Source organism: Trematomus bernacchii, unplaced genomic scaffold (assembly GCF_902827165.1).
Source record: "Trematomus bernacchii unplaced genomic scaffold, fTreBer1.1, whole genome shotgun sequence".
Taxonomy (NCBI): Eukaryota; Metazoa; Chordata; class Actinopteri; order Perciformes; family Nototheniidae; genus Trematomus; species Trematomus bernacchii.
This window is the reverse complement of record NW_022987869.1, coordinates 7264434-7281066: the sequence shown is the minus strand read 5'-3', so window position 1 is coordinate 7281066 and position 16633 is coordinate 7264434. Positions and strand designations below refer to the sequence as shown.

The 16633-nt window shown below is 40.9% G+C and overlaps 2 protein-coding genes across 2 annotated transcripts; one reads left to right on the top strand and one right to left on the bottom strand.

Annotated features, from left to right (window-relative positions):
* Positions 1-137: 137 nt before the first annotated feature.
* Positions 138-9477, bottom strand: LOC117469311. Its single transcript, XM_034113735.1, has 11 exons — positions 9152-9477; positions 8634-8769; positions 8292-8538; positions 7783-8059; positions 6788-6965; positions 6600-6670; positions 6313-6493; positions 5850-6089; positions 2859-3030; positions 2624-2766; positions 138-754 (listed from the first exon to the last, which is right to left on the bottom strand). The coding sequence occupies exons 1-11, from the start codon at positions 9446-9448 to the stop codon at positions 597-599; spliced, it is 2100 nt and encodes a 699-aa protein (XP_033969626.1). The 5' UTR covers positions 9449-9477; the 3' UTR covers positions 138-596.
* Positions 9478-13212: 3735 nt separating this feature from the next.
* n6amt1 (N-6 adenine-specific DNA methyltransferase 1) lies at positions 13213-16268 on the top strand. The gene is made up of 6 exons (XM_034113734.1): positions 13213-13580; positions 14535-14621; positions 14719-14809; positions 15571-15654; positions 15732-15873; positions 15954-16268. The coding sequence occupies exons 1-6, from the start codon at positions 13444-13446 to the stop codon at positions 16058-16060; spliced, it is 648 nt and encodes a 215-aa protein (XP_033969625.1). The 5' UTR covers positions 13213-13443; the 3' UTR covers positions 16061-16268.
* The last annotated feature ends 365 nt before the right edge of the window (positions 16269-16633 follow it).

The following is a 16633-nucleotide window of genomic DNA, read 5'->3' as shown; positions in this document are numbered from 1 at the left end:
AGAGCGTAACTAAGTTGTCCGTTTAGAGAATATATATTTTTCACATGCCATGACATTCAATATTTGTTTATCACACTAGGTGTCAAGACAGATGCAGGGCTGAATATGAGCGACTATAGATGAGGCAAATACAGCACTGAGTGTTTTTGTTGTTGTATGAATTCATTTGTAAAACTTATGGTAATATTGTTCATGAAAATAAATACTGGTGTATTTTATGCAATCTTTCTTTTCATTCTGTCATTGTACATGGCGTTACTATATTATATTATTTACTACACGGCAATGGCACCCCATAGTGTTGACTAAACATGATCCACACACAACCTTCAGCATATCCCTCAGACATGAATAATCATGACACATTTTATACAAACTTCCAAAACTTTATCGGAAAAACAAACGGTTCACTGAACCCATAACAAAGTAACTTTACACAAGTGACATAGGCTTTTGACTAAATATCCTTTGGAATTCTTCCAGGCGTCACAGGTTTCTAGCCTACAGAAGTTTAGTGAGCTGGCCCAGGATCAGCGTAGTCATGCATCTGCGTTGTCCTCGGGGAGTTTCTTGATCCCAAAACGTCTGTGCCGGGTTCAGAATGCTGTCAAAATTGAACCGCGTAGCATATTTTGTGCTGACCTCCTCCCTGTCAGGTCCTCTGGGACGGGGATCTTCAGAACCTCCTCTGTGAATGGGGCGGGGTCAACAAAGACTTGATCAAAGATGAGGTCCATTAAGTCGTCAACGTAACCTGTGCAATATTTAAAAAAAAAAAATGTTTGGTTTAGATTGTTATATGCATGTGAAAAGACAGACTGAAAGTTATTTCTACATTTATATATTTTTTTGTGCCGTTTCTGCAATACATACTTCATTTGAAACTGTATGAATGTCAACATAACTGGCACCTTTAACAGTTGTATATGTTTACTTACTTTTTTAAATACAGCAACCTATTTATTTACCATATGTGTACATCTTTGATTTTTATTTACGTGTGCTTGTGCCCTATTTTCTATTAGGGCTGCACGATATATCGTGTCGTGACGATAATCGCGTTATGCGCATGCGCGATATTGACATCGCAGGACGTGCGATTTCTTTTTAATATAATTTCATTTTTTTCTTTTTAGGACGTGCGATATTAAGTAGGCAAATGAACTCAAACACGTCATGTTACAATTATTTTGCTGCTTGCTACAAAAGGAAAACTTGCACGGCTCTCATGTCAGGGGTACTTGAGTGATGCGGCTTTCACACCGGCGCTTTTCACTTTCTAGCTCCTCGCGAGAGCTTTTCTGGTTCAGCTCCCGTTTCCCTTTCCAGCTCCCGCTCTGTTCACACTGCCCAGAGCTGCCGCTGCTGCGTCATGACGTCACAGTTTACGTCGCTGATTTTCTCCCACAACAACAACGGGCCGGGGACTGCATCGGGTCGTGTTGCTTTTAATCATACGAAGCCAGATTAAATTAAATAACGACTTCTCCAACTTTATACTTTTCTCCAGAGTGCCGTGGTTCATTGTTTATTAATGTGTTTCAGCGGCATTTACCGACCGCTGCAGTGCTGGCTGCTCTTCCACGGGAGTTTATTGTCCCGTTAGCTCCGGGTTAGCTCACACGGCTCTAAAGTATTCACTGTCTGACTGTCACACAAGCAGCTGATACATATCCCCAGTTCCCCTTAAGTGAATGTGTGTCAGTCTGAATTGACGCTGTTTGGCATCACAACGCTGTTATGAAAGTTTCTCTGGTATAACATGGGTGATGTTAGCATAGCAACCGAAGCTAAACTGACTACTTGCTAAGCCGTTTTCTATAGGCACTTTTTACCGGCGTATTTTTCATTATGATTCTACTTCTGATAGTCGGACATGACAACCTGTATAGCCCATGTATCTCCACAATGATCAATAACAGCGAACGGATGGTCAAAGTAAGGTTTCCTGCACGCCTCGACGTAAGAGAGACGTAAGCGACGCCGCGTCATAGCTCCGAAGCTCTTGCCTCTGGACCGACAATTTTTTGGAGCTGGAAGTGAACCGCATTCCGGAGCTATGACGCGCCGCCGCTGCGGTGTGAACAGGAAAAACCGGCGCTTTTCAGGCTCTAGCTCTCAGCAGGAGCTGGAAAAGCGCCGGTGTGAAAGGGGTATCTGTGACATGCAGGCTCTGCATGCACAGCTAACCACCAATCACAATCATTCTTGATCAGATAACAGCAGGATAACCGAGCTAGCTCAGCTTGTTGCTCTGATAACTTAAGATCCAGAAGTCCGTGACTAAAATCCTTCATCCGGTTAAATATTTTTAAAATAAATACCAATTGTATAGCATTAAAGTTCAAGAAAGGATGGTTTGCGGACAAAAAAAACTGTCTTTTCTTCAATTCCTGTATTTTTTCATATCGCAATATATATCGCAGGGGAAGAAAATATCGCAATGTCCGTTTTTTCCAATATCGTGCAGCCCTATTCTCTATGCAAGTCTACTCATTTACATCCGCATTAATCTACCGTTGTTGTTGTAATGCTGTAGTTTGTTTTGAAATGTAAAATATCCAATCTAACGTGTACATTTTGTTGTGTAAATAGTTGTATAATAAATCATTTGAACACTTACAGAATGTGGGGTCAGTCTTTACAGCTTTTGCTCTGCACTCTCCCTCCCTGGCCTCTGGGGTCTGCAGTTCATACGGAGGGTCTCCAGTGGATGAAGTGGGGCGTTCAGCCCTTTCATTATAGTGTATGGCTGCCAGGTAGAGTCTTTCATTTTCGTAATGAGAACAAAAAAATGTAAATAATAGCAAAGGATGTACAAATTGTCATTAATTATAAGTAACTATGGTTTATTTTACCTGCACAACATTCCAAGAAATGGAAACACGACATTTTGTGGGGCAAAGCGTAGGATGGCGCTGTGGAAGGCCTTCAAAGGTGAAGTCTGGTGGTGGGGGCTGAGTTTCTCCACATCATTCAAAACCCTCTCGTTTGAGAGCACTTTCTCCAGCTTGTGAAAGGCCTGCGTTCCTAAGAATGAGAAAATCAGTCATATTTATTACTGTTATTATCAGGGCTGCACATAACTGGTGCGCACCCCCTGCCAAAAAAAGAGCACCGGATCATTTGAAAAAAAGGCGCATTGGCGCGCATACACAGAGAGAGAGAGAGAGAGAGAGAGAGAGAGAGAGAGAGAGAGAGAGAGAGAGAGAGAGAGAGAGAGAGAGAGAGAGAGAGAGATTTGCGAGTTGCATAAGAACTGGTAAGATAGCAGGGTTTCCCACACTAGGGCTGAAGTGGAATAGTCCATTTAGCTTAGGAACCTTCCTAATGGAGTGAAATGACCCGGAAGTCCCTCAGTGGCAGCCATGATAAGTGCCGTTCCAATTCTCTAGATCAGAGGTCGGCAACCCCTGGCACGCGTGCCACCAATGGCACCGTAACCAGTGGCACACTAGGAATAAGTGGAATAAGTGTGCAAAAATATTTACATTTTATTTTCGGATCCTGAACGAGACCGCCGCCAGAGCGCGTCTCCCCGTTACCTGCAGAAGGAAGCCATGCACGCAACGCAGCCCCGCTCTCTTTAACTCCAGGCGACTTTCTGCCGCTTTCCTCCGTAATGCAGTGCTGATAATTTCACCACAGAGGAAAGCACTTCACAAATTGCAGTACCCATAAGGAGCTGTACAAATGCCGCAGTTTTTGCGTGGCGATCGATATCGGCCGATACTCACTCTCTGCCGATCGATCGGTGCTCTCTAAAAAGGCCGATCGCGAGATGTAAAATACATGACACTTTTCTCTGTGCGCGGCAAAACAAGCTCGCCAAAATGGCTTCACCAGTCTGGCAGTATTTTAAGGTGTCCGAAAATGACAATAAAATAGCGGTGCAACGTGTGTGAAGCAGAAATCCTGCAGCTCCACCCGCTGTGACGGACCGGTGAGCGGAGCAAAACACACAAGAGTTAGACCTAACACACTTAGCTATTTGATCTACCTCTGGAACTAGTTATAAATATATTTATTCTTCACTGTCACTCATTACTGGATCAGTGAGCTGCATGAGATACTGACAGGCTGTCAGAGAGAGAGAGGGGGAGAGAGGAAAAGAGAGCGCTTCCGCTCATTTCCCCCGTGTTATTATCCAAAGTTAATGTAAACTTGAATAATGTAGGCTACTTCATTTGAATGTAACAATTATGTTGGTTGTTGTTTGTGGAAGCGCCAGTGAATGAGCCCCATTAACTGAGTTTTAAACATCACTTTAAATGGAAGATCCCCATAGGACCCGCCCACTCGATCGGATCGGCGATCGGAGCATCCCTAATGTAAGTTGCGCTGACAGGTCCACACACTGCTTCCCCGCAGCGAGGCTCTCCCCCCCCGTTGATAATTCACGATCGTCGGCACGCTGATAATTTTTTTTAAATGGCACTTCATATCAAAAAGGTTGCCGACCCCTGCTCTAGATGAAAGGAAAGGAGGTTTCAAACTTCCTTTATAACCTCCTTTAGCTTAGGAACCACTGGACCTCCCTTGACGAAAGGAGAGGAGAAAATGCTGCCCCACAATGCCTTGCGGCCGCGGCATTTGCCGTCACACAACAGTCGGCCGTTCACGGAAACAACCGATTATGAACGAGAAATGATATCATGAAAGTTACGGTGCTTATTAAGCATTTTAAAACGTATGTGGTAACTTGCCAAAGTGCTTTGTTTTGAACGTTCATCAGTATTATAATCAAAAAGAGAAATATGAACGTTAGTTTTTACTGAAATGATCAAATAAAGTCAACATTTCACAGTCTTTACTGAGCTGTGTGGGGTTTGTTCAACTTTTAAAAGATGTTTGAATGGTGATATACACAGTGATAGATGTTAAGGACTAATGTTTATAATAAATACATTTGTATTGATTTTAAGATCTTTTCATACAATCATACGTATTGGGATCATTTGTATTAATGTGGACCGGAGGGAGAGGGTGACGAGCATAAGTTTCACTTTCCTTTCTTATTTCAATTCCAACTTTGGTCATGAAGAATATGTTTCTCTGTTGTCCCCGTTCATAAAGCATAAAACAACAGCATCAGAGCACGGTGCAGAGTCTCTAGATGAGTTTACAGTAGTCCCTCGTTCTTATTAAACATCCATGTTGTAGTCCGCTGTATAGAAAACTGTAGTTTCCATAGTTTCCCCACAGCAGCAGACGCACATTTATGACGTCCGCTGGCGCATCATAAACACGTTGGATAGTGAAAGTGCAGTCGGATTCTCTAAAGTACCACAGTCTCTTCTCCTAAGTCCTTTTGAATTCTCCGGTGAGGAGAATCCCTTAACCCCATGACGTTTCACACAGAGGTCAAGGAATAGACGATAGGGTTAGACGTTAGGAGCTGATCTTTGGATTATCCGACCCCAACCATAGACTTTACTTGGGCGGGCCGCCCAGGTATATTAACGGCCGCCAAAGTATAATTCACGAGCCATTTAGGTTTAATTTGTTTTAATCTGTCCGCGAGCACGACGGCAGCTGCGATCCCTCGCTCTACCCCTCGCTATCGCGTGAAGGGTCTGCTTTATGCGCTCCGCACAGTAACCCTGCTGCGAGGTTCATGAGCCCCCCCCCCCCCCCCCCCCATAAAGTCAAGTACCCCTCAAAAGGTCCGGTTTATTTCATTTTAAGGATGCGCACCAAGCAACATCTCCAGGTGCTCCTTTGAGAACCAAAAAAGTGATCTGCACCCCTGGTTCTTATGTATATTTGAAATGTTCATGCTGTGTCTGACAACAACCCTTTATTGGTCGTCCCTTACAAATATTTAAAGAGGAACGTGAACCACATACCTGCTGCCAGCCATTCTCCTTTACCCCTGGTTACGGGCAATGGATGAAGGCATTTGGGGAACAGGGGGTCCTCATGACCCTGCACATGGTTCAGGATGGACGTCCATTTGGCCACTCTCTCAGGCCCGGTGGTGGAAGTTGCTGCAGTCCAGTATATATGCTTTCTGATACTCTTCAACCACTCTCGAAGCTGCTCGCAGTCCCTCTTCTTTGCAGCCTTGAGCAGTTGTTTAGAAATCCCTAAAAATACAATTAACATGTCGTTAATACACATATACATTGACTCAAAATATTATTTCATTTCTGTGATCGTAGGGTTTATGTCTAAATAAATGTGTTAATTAATTTAAATTGTGTCATTGCATTACAATAAATGTTAGAGAACAAATGATGATATCAGAATTTTCTTTGAGACAAAGCGTTTGTGGTCGTGTTGTATCTTTGTTTTTATCATTAAACATACCTTTCTCTATGTGCCCGACATCATAGAGCTGGGTGACGCTGCTTTCCCTGAGGAATTCCTGAATTTGTCGATGTCGGTCTGTGACAATACAGTCCGGAGTCACACCACGTTCCTTCAACCACTCCAGACTCCTTTTCAGGCCCTCTTTCTCCATGTGTTTGCTTCCGCCAACCTCATTGCTCTGTCAGGACACATACAAATAAACATTGATATGTGCATTTTAATGAATACATACAAAACAGTGTTGAAAAAACACCTCACTAAAAATGTAATTTCATCCAACTTACCTGAACCAACTGCAGGTCAACGACTTTGTTGTTCTTGAGGTCCATCAAAGTGTAGCTGCCAAACTTTGTGCCTGTGAAAAGATGTTTTACAATCTTTACATTTTTCAGACACTGTCAATTTAACAATCCCACATAATCCAACCCCTTTCTGAAATGTAAAATGTCAATAATATATAAATATTATATACCTGGAGAGACAGCCTTCATATCTCCACCAACGATCACCTTCTCCTCTTCACGGAGCTTCCGCAGCATGTCTTCCTGTGAGGTTTTCCAGTAAGATACGATCGCTGGCTCGATGAACATCCTGGCATGCCTTCGAAAAGTGTTGTATTTAAAGAGCTGCATGTTCATTGCTTTGAAGACCTAATGGTGGTTTAAAAAAATAGCAAGAATACATTTTAATCTAAAATATCGCCTGTAGATTCAACACAATTAGTTTGCATATTCAACCAATAATAACACATATAGCTTATATATCACACAAAGCGTAATGGAAATAAAATGTTTGTTATGGGAACCGGGGGTCGCTGGGCAACGAAACTCACGCACTCTTAGCAATGGTGACAAACCAACGAGAGGGGGATATGAAAAAGATTAGTGGCTACAAACAGTCACGCCATTGAGGGGACCCTGGAAAGTGCAAATGAGATGCCCTTTTTTAAAAACATGTTAGCATGGGTGCTTACTCTACAGCAGGGGTCTCAAACTCAAGGCCCGGGGGCCAAATCCGGCCCGCGACTTCATTTTATGTGGCCCCGCAAGAGCTTGCAAAGAATATAATACGTTTATTATACGGTTACATGCCACTTTACAGAAGCAGGTTGCCCATAAACTACATGTCCCACAATGCATCTCGTTTTGTGACATGCGCACTGAAGAGAGTTGCAATTATTTGCCCTGGACTTCTGCTTTCAGACGTAGTTAATTACTAAGTTATTATCCTATCCGATAATAATCCAATTCAGAGACAATAATGTAATATAATACATTATTTTATATATATATAATATATTTATATAGTTACAACCGGCCCTTTGAGTGCAACCTTTATGCGAATGTGGCCCGCGATGAAATTGAGTTTGACACCCCTACTCTACAGTGACCCATTCACACCTCTTCTCTCTCTTCTTCTTATTCAACAACATTATTTGCATTTTCAACTATTAAAATGTTCATTTACCTTTCCAAGTTTGTAGAAAGATACCCCGTTGACGTACGTTGCAGCTGATAGCTGCAGGTTTCCAGCTGGAGTACTCCCCAGAATAGGCTGGCTATTCCAATGTCTCGCAAACTGACAATGGGGGCAGAGCTGCTGCACTGATATGAATGTACCCATCTTTGTGGTTTGTACATCACACAAACACCTGCACACAGGACACACTTCAAAAAGCTCCATGAGGCAGGTCTCATACACTATGTATGTGTTGATCTTATGGGGGGGTTTTGGTGCTTGAACGCTGAAATAAAAAAAGAGATGTTATGAGCCATCACACAGAAATGTAAATTATGTATGTCGTCTACAGAAAATTATACTTGACATTTTTTAAGGGTTAGACCGTTAAGTCTCAAAGTGTTTGGTGATGTGGACTTGTATTGCTTTAGAGCGGTTTTGTGCTTCCCTAGCAATCTTGGAATGATGTACAACAAAAACACAATACATAGACCCATAGGGATATTTTAGTAACTCACAACATGTCTGTTGTTTCTGTCTCATCTGCTATTGACTCTGTTGGATCATAGGTAGGATCCTGCGAGTCATCAATATCCATAGTAGGGATTCCCTCAAATGGATCCTCGTCTTCCTCCTCAGAGTCTACACTGGACCTTTTTGATGGTCTCTCTATGGGGTCGGTTGGTAAATCTGGCAGGGGCGCTTCCAACGGAACAGTTTTCGTGCCTACACCAATGTTTCTGTGGGAAGCTTGAGCCTGGACAGCTGTAACACAATGGTATTTCCCCCGAAAAATAAGATAAAACTAATAAACAATATTTACAAGCACACAAAAAACATTTGTAAAACGGGCTTCTTACCTTTACTTCGAGAGTGAGTACGAAGAGTCCTCGAGGAAAGCTGTGTCCTAACAGAACGCTGCGGTGGGGGGTCAGTCTGACAGGCAGCATCCACCTTTATACGAGGTATATGGCTGATATCTTTTGATGTGCTGGCCTGTATAGAACAAACAGAGTTATATTCAGGATGAGAACATTGTATTTGAATAATTATAGTCTGAAATCCCCAAAACGTTATAAAAGATAGCGCTACAAAAACAGATTTGAGCTATAGAGAGCTGGGTTACTCGGAACTCAATAGGAGACGTAATACTTGTGTTATTGGCTATAGTGGCTTTATAGCCGTTACAGCACTATGTCTGAACATGTTAGCAAATGCGTGATAACTTCAATAAAAGCAAAGAGTGCTGGGCTTACAAAATAAAAGGTTACAAAAAGTTATAAAACACTCAACCGATTCCTGTCGAGGCTACGTTAATAAGGCAAAGCTACATGCACGCTAACTAGCCTATAGCAAATATTAATATGGAAAAACTTACAGCTTCCGAATTCGGGTCCCGGATGGTTGGAATTGACCCAGTCTTTAGCCTTAGTTTGGTGGCAAATCCACTTTTGACTTGACGTAAGTTAATAAACAAGTCCGCCGTAAAATGTTTTGAACACACAGCCATACATTTGTTCGGGTATTCTGGCACATTCCCGTTGTAAATGAAGTCCATCCACAGTTTCTTGTCTTTTTCCGAAGTTGGCATTGAATGCAGTCCCTTGTCCGGATAGTGGCAGCCAACAACATAACAAGGTTTGGCTGTCTTATACATCTTGTTTGTAAGAGCCATAGCTGTATAATAAGAACGGTAAGAGCGAATGTTCTTCTTCTTCTCTTCGTTTTTGGCGGATTGCAAACAACTTAAAAGGTGCATACCGCCACCTACTGTACATGAGTATGAATCATCATATCTTACCAACTCTTTAACCTATGATCTAATAAAAATAAATAAATAAATCAACAAACAACATGAAATAAATAAAACAAAAATAAATAAAAATCTATGTTCTTTCTTGACCTAATGTTAAATTATTTTTCCTACCCCAGTTTCACTCAAGAATGTAAACAGTGCCTTTCTGGTAGCTCTCACTCTCTCTCCTTTTGTTCCCAAAACACCAACCACACTCCATTCCCTCTCTGCCTCAAAAACGTTATCCTTTAGTTTGTCTCTTTCAGCTTTAAAGATGTCACAATGTAACAAGATATGTTCCACATCTTCTTTTACTCCACAGCTCCCACACTTGTCACTGTCACTTTTCCCCATGACATACAGAGTACCATTCAATGCTGTGTGATTTATTCTGAGTCTAGCGATGGTGATTTCCTCCCTTCTGTTTCTTTCTTTATAAATATGAATTGTAATTGTCTTTTGTACTTTGTGATATTCTTTGCCTTTCTGGTCTTCCTCCCACCTTTTCTGCCAGATCTCCATCCCTTTCTTCTTAATCACTGCTTTTCCTTCTCCTTCTCCAAGTTGAACTGGTAATGTTATTTCCTTTTGTAGTGCACTTTTTGTTCATTTATCAGCACACTCGTTCCCTTTCACCCCCTCATGTGCAGGCACCCAACAGAACTGCAGATCTATGCCGCCTCTGTGAAGTCTTAACAGGCTATGATTCAGTTCTATGAGAATGTCTTCTCTGACAGTTGTTGTTGATTGTATGCTTTGTAAACTGGATAATGAATCTGTGCACATCACCACCCTATCTGGTCTGACCTCTTCAACCCACTGTAATCCTATTATTACAGCAAGCATTTCTGCTGTGTACAATTGATCAGACGCTCTTTTTGAGATAGATATTTTAAAGTCTGGGATGTATATACCAACTCCAACACACTCTTCCTTGTTCTTAGAACCATCTGTGTACATTTGTAGGTAATTGTAATACTTTTCATTCAGATACATACTTGTTTTAATTCCCACTTAATTTACTTGCCACTCTTTTTTCCTTTCTACAATACTCATATCTATTTTAGCTTCTGGGAAAAGCCCTGGAGGAACACTGCTAAATGGGGTTGCTTTAGCAAACGTGATATTCTCCACTCCATATGCCCTCGTTCTCTCCTTACTCGTCCAGCCAAACCCACGTCCCTGGAATTTTGCATATTCCCAGCAATCCTGTAATATTCTGTTTGAAATATTTTCTTCTCCACTTCCTTGTAGCCTGACCCAGTATGACAGAGCAAGTTTCTCTCTTCTGATCTCCAGAGGTGTTTCTCCTGCTTCTATCAGAACTGCATTGATAGGGGATGACTTTATCGCTCCAATACACAACCGCAATGCTTTATATTGTATTCTATCCATTTTTAAAAGCGATGTTTTTGCTGCTGCTCCATACACTATACAACCATAGTCTATTGTGGACCTCATAATTGATCTGTAAATGTCTATTAATGCTTGTTTGTCTGCGCCCCAGTTGCATCCAGCTACAGCTCGCAATAAATGTAATACTTTTTTGCATTTTGTTTCCACTTGTTTAATATGCATTTTCCATGTATATTTGCTATCAAACCACAGTCCTAGGTATTTGAACTCATTCACCTTTGTCATTGGACGATCATATAGTGTTAGCTGTTGGCCATCAATCTTGCGTTTGTTTGTGAATACCATGTAGCATGACTTGCTTTCTGACATTTTGAATCCCCAGTTATATGACCACCTCTCCACTTTTTTAATCGCTCTAGCTATATTCTCCATTACGTATGGGGCATTTCTTCCCCTCATCCAAATAGCCCCATCATCTGCGTATAGAGCCGATTGAATGCATGTGTCTAAACATGTAAATATATCATTAACCATGATGTTAAATAATAGTGGACTGACTGCACTCCCTTGGGGGATACCATTTTCTATTTCAAAATAATTGGAAATATCTGCTCCAACCTTTACTCTAAATGTCCTGTCTGTTAAAAAGGCCCTTACCCAATTGTACATTCTCCCTCCAATACCCATTCTACTCAATTTGATCAGTAACCCATCCCTCCACATACAGTCATACGCCTTTTCAATGTCAAAGTACACTATTGCCCTTATCTCTTTCATTTTCAGTGTTTTTTCCACATCATTACTCACTCTTACTAAAGCATCTATTGTGGACCGCCCTTTACGAAATCCGCTCTGAAAACGACTCAGCAGCCCTTTCTGCTCCAGTACATGTGAGAGCCTACGGACAATGACCTTTTCCATCCATTTACATAGGTGTGATGTAAGAGCTATTGGTCTGTAGTTACTAGGGTTAGCTGTATCTTTCCCTGGCTTATTGAATGGTAGCACGACTGCTGTTTTCCACAAACAGTATTTAATTGTATTTCACTGTACAATATTAAACCTTACATTCTGTTCTTTCAACTGCTATATTTTATTCAAATGTATCGTACTCTGTTTCATTTGCACTATTTTTATTTTTGCATTATTCACATTATATAGTTTATGTCCTATATATGATATGTTGCATTGTTGGAGCTCGAGACCTAAGATTTCCATTGCCATAACTACACTGTAGCTGCTCTGCATATGATAATAAAACCCCTTGAATCTTGAATCTTTTGTGGGTTTCTTTAGTTTGGTTTACTTTCTAACCTTATGCTCCACTTGAGAGCCGACAACAAGTCAAAGAAAAACATGAACATTTTTCTTTGTTTTTTTTTATTTAAAAGTTTGATTTACTTTCTAATTGTATGCTCCACTTAGGAGCGTACAACACAGTAAAACATGAAAATGTGTTTTTTTCCCCCCGACCCCCTACACACACATACACAGCTCACAGAAAGGTATGTCATCTTTATTTTGTTAAAGACTTTCTATGGCAGGTTCAGCCACTGAGCTGATGTGCCAACAAGCTGCAAAACATTATCAGGCAGCTTGTGATCATAGCGAGCCTCACCAGACAGCTTCAGACCATATCGCACATACAGGATGGATTTAAGGGTCTGCAAGAACATCCGATTTCTAAATTGGCTTTTTACCACACTCATCTGGCTGAATAATCTCTCAACTTCAGCATTCAAGTGTGGCAAGGACAGCACAGACACAGCAGCCATGGCAAGTTCCTGAAATGGGTTGATATCAGCTGTATCCCTGAATACCAAAACCTCACTCCAGAAGCCCACTGTGTTTTTTGTTTGTTTCATTCCACTTTCTCAGATGGATGGCACGCCATTGCTGGACAATCTTGTCTATCTCTGCAGGAGAGTAGCCAAGGAGCTGAAAATATAAAAGTTGACCATGAAAAATATGTAAACTAACTGACAAATAAAACACTATTGACGGGCTAAATTACAGCTAACACAATATAAAAGTGGGATATTATTTAGATTTAGTGTGCAAGAATGACATACTAAATTAAATATGTAAAAAAAACTGTTTTTTTTAGTTCTATATATCATTACATGGTACTATGACGTTTTACAAAAAAGACATGTTTTAATGAAAGACACTTAATTTATAGCATAATAAGAATAGAAGAATAATTTTAGCAGTTTTCGTATCACTTTTTGTCCATGAACTAGGAGCTGTAATAGTACTGGCCAGAGCCGTATACGTCATCGTGACGTAGGTTGTAAACACGGAAGTCGATTCTGAACGTGTGGCTAACACATTTTAGCTAGCAGCAGTTCGTTTGTCGCTTTTGTGATACATATACGCGGTACTGTGAGTAAACCTGACTCATGCGTTGAACAACAACACTGCGTATATTAACAGTATTAAATAATATTAAGAGTATTAACTTAACACCAATGGTGACGAGGTAGGAGCACGCGCAGGCTGTTAGCAGTGAAGCTAACATGTCAAAGAGTTATCCCACACCGGTTTACTGTCATGCTGCACGAGGAGACTTCCGGGATGTTTACGATCCGGCGGAGGACTCTTTCCTCCTGATTGACGCTCTGGAGAAGGACGCAGAGAAGCTGCAGCTGATGAGGTCAGACACAGCGCACCTGAACGCATCACATGTGCAGTGCAGGCTATGGTGCAGTGGTGGAAAGTCACTAAGTGCATGGATAAGGGAATAAATCGTTGTTTAGAGTTTTACACAAAGGAGCAAAACAGTAAAGTCCTGCTGTGCATCGAATGAAATATATAATAGTGGTCTCAAAGGACATTTCCCTGCAGAATCACTACTTTAAAAACATTTGAATACATTTTGCTGATACGACTTTTACTTGCAGTTGAGTAAATATTAATACAGTCAGAGGTGGGAAGTACATTTACTCAAGTAATGTACTTAAGTACAATTTTGAGGTACTTGAGTTTTACTTGAATATGTCCATTTGATGCTACATTTTACATCTACTCCACTACATTTAAAAGGGAAACATTTTACAACAGCTTTAGCTTCTTTTAACAAAATGCATCTCTAAAAGAAAATTCAATTAGTGGACTAACTGTTCACTAAAGAGTCAAATTATTTAAATATTTTACAAAAAGTCAATCAGAACTTTGTTTCTCTACAACAGTCAAATGCTACTTGATGCAACAATATCATGTGGAAATGTCATATATATATATAATTATATACACACAAAGGCCATTTTTCTGATGATTACTTTTACTTTTTATACTTTAAGCACATTTTGCTGATAATACTTTTGTACTTTTACATAAGTAAGATTTTGAATGCAGGACTTTTACTTGTAATGAAGTATTTTGACAGTAATGTATAGGACCTATACATTATTGTCAAAATTGTTGAGTAAAAGTACCTAATACTATAGGTACTTTTACTCGAGGACAGCATCTGAATACTTATTCCACCACTGAAAACAATGTTGTACTTGTATACTCACCATCATGTTTATAGTATATTTAAGTACAGCAGGATTTGAACACTTACTCCACCTCTGGTTTACTGTGTGTATCTCTCTGCTGTTTCCAGCCCATGTGTGTGTCTGGAGGTGGGCAGCGGCTCAGGAGTGGTCTCAGCTTTCCTGGCCTCAGTGGTCGGACCCTCAGCTCTATATCTGTGAGTTTAAAAAATACCTATTTCTCATATCCAGCTGATAATTACTTGTTGTAAAAGACACTTGACAATCCTAAAAACAGCAATGGTCTCTCTTCAGTTGCACTGATGTGAATCCTGCCGCAGCACAGTGCACCGCAAAGACGGCTTCCTGCAACGATGTGTCCCTGCAGCCTCTCCTCACATCCCTGGTGAGACATTCACATTCACATTCACAGCTCAGGACTTAACACGCTTTTAAAGGTCTCCTATCATGCACACTTTTCGATGTCTTTTATACATAAATATGTGTCCCCGGTGTGTCAGGGAACTCACAAAGTGTCAGAAAACAAAACCCTCTCTCTTTTCCTCCGTACCCAAATCTCTAAAAACGGGGCTACAACAGAGCTGATCCAGATTTGCGTCCGATATGACGTAATATCGGAAATGTGGGCTGGATTTACGCCCACGGCGCTATCAGAAACAATGCGCAACGTGTTTTGGACGTAATATGGTCTTTGTTTACATTAGCAATCATCGCTAACACAGAGCTAACCTGTACTGGAGAGAGTATGTGTGAAAAAGCAGGAAATAAAAAGGTACTCGCCTTGTGGTAAACCCGCGAAAGAGGAAGTGTTTGAGCTCCATACTGTTTCAGAAATAATCCTTGATGTGGTTTTGAACACATTTAGCTGAGTATCTGGGTAGAATTCTCCTGCATGAGCTCCCCCCCCTCTTTTTCTTTTTTTTAAAGCTACGGACCCAGAATCAGCACTTCTGTAACAGGGCTGAAATAGAGGGGTATGAGGCATGGCTTCAATGGGTGATCTGTTTGGTGTTCTGAGCAAAACACTTCATAGACATGTTTTTTATATATCAGAGACCTGTAATATATGCCTACAATTATTATAATAGGAGACCTTTAAGTGCGAGAATTGTATTGTTTAAGGCTGTTTTCCTGTTGTTCTTAAAGGTGGACAGTCTTCTCCCCCGCTTAAGTGGTAAAGTGGATGTCCTTCTCTTCAACCCTCCGTATGTGGTGACGCCTTCAGAAGAGGTCTGTACAGCAGGTTCAGGTTGTCTTCAGCTCACAGATGAGGAGCATTCTTTTAATAAATGTCACTTTTCTCCCAGGTGCGGGGCACAGGTATAGAGGCTGCCTGGGCCGGGGGGGAGCGAGGACGAGAGGTGACCGACAGATTTCTGCCTGTGGTGGCACAGCTGCTCTCCAGTAAAGGGTTATTTTACCTCATTACTATCGCTGAGAACGACCCAGGTGAGTTAACCGAGGAAATGAATATCAGTGCTGGAAACATTCTGGATAAAAGATCAATATTCTTTTATTTCTCTCACCAGAGGAGATCATCCGTCTACTGGGCAAATGTGGTTTGAAGGGAGAGGCATGCTTGTCTACAAGAGCTGGAAATGAGAGGCTGTCTGTCCTGCGCTTCCATAAGAGCTAAGCAACAAGGAACTGTCACAAATACATCCTCTGAGAAGATGACAGGAACTCTAAACTGACTTTGAAAATGCAAAACAGTTTGGCTGCAAGGACACATCTTTGAAAGACAACACTTTTCCTGATCAAAACTCAGCATTGTGCAAGAAATGGGCTGGGGGGAAAGACTAAGGTGTCAGAAAGGAAATTAAACAAATGTTTCACAAAGATGACTCCTTGTATTCACACATTTATTTTTAGCTACAAAGACATTTAAGAAAAATCCTAACATACTTCATATAGCTTTACAATTTAGATCGCCATTACTTTTTTTATTTCAAGATTTATATTTCAGTGAAAACATTTTCAAAGGTACCACTGCATTGGAAAGGAGCTCCAACAAGCTGTTTAGGACAGAGAGTGAATACACATACTATACAGAGATGCTGTATGAGAAACCAATGTGAGTTTGGAAAATTGCACAATATAAATCTATTTTAGTATACCTCAACAATGGAAATATGATCAGTAGAAATGGCCATGACATGGGACCTTTAAGCATCCAAAAAAACTATGGAGTATGACAATCCAAAAAAAA

Coding starts and splice junctions, on each gene's coding strand:
- LOC117469311 (XM_034113735.1), bottom strand. CDS start 9,448: ATGGCTCTTACAAACAAGATGTATAAGACAGCCAAACCTTGTTATGTT. Junction 6,671..6,787: donor TATGAAGGCTGTCTCTCCAG/GTATATAATATT, acceptor ATCTTTTCACAG/GCACAAAGTTTGGCAGCTAC. Junction 6,090..6,312: donor TGTCGGGCACATAGAGAAAG/GTATGTTTAATG, acceptor TTGTATTTTTAG/GGATTTCTAAACAACTGCTC.
- n6amt1 (XM_034113734.1), top strand. CDS start 13,444: ATGTCAAAGAGTTATCCCACACCGGTTTACTGTCATGCTGCACGAGGA. Junction 14,810..15,570: donor AGCCTCTCCTCACATCCCTG/GTGAGACATTCA, acceptor TTGTTCTTAAAG/GTGGACAGTCTTCTCCCCCG. Junction 15,874..15,953: donor TATCGCTGAGAACGACCCAG/GTGAGTTAACCG, acceptor TTCTCTCACCAG/AGGAGATCATCCGTCTACTG.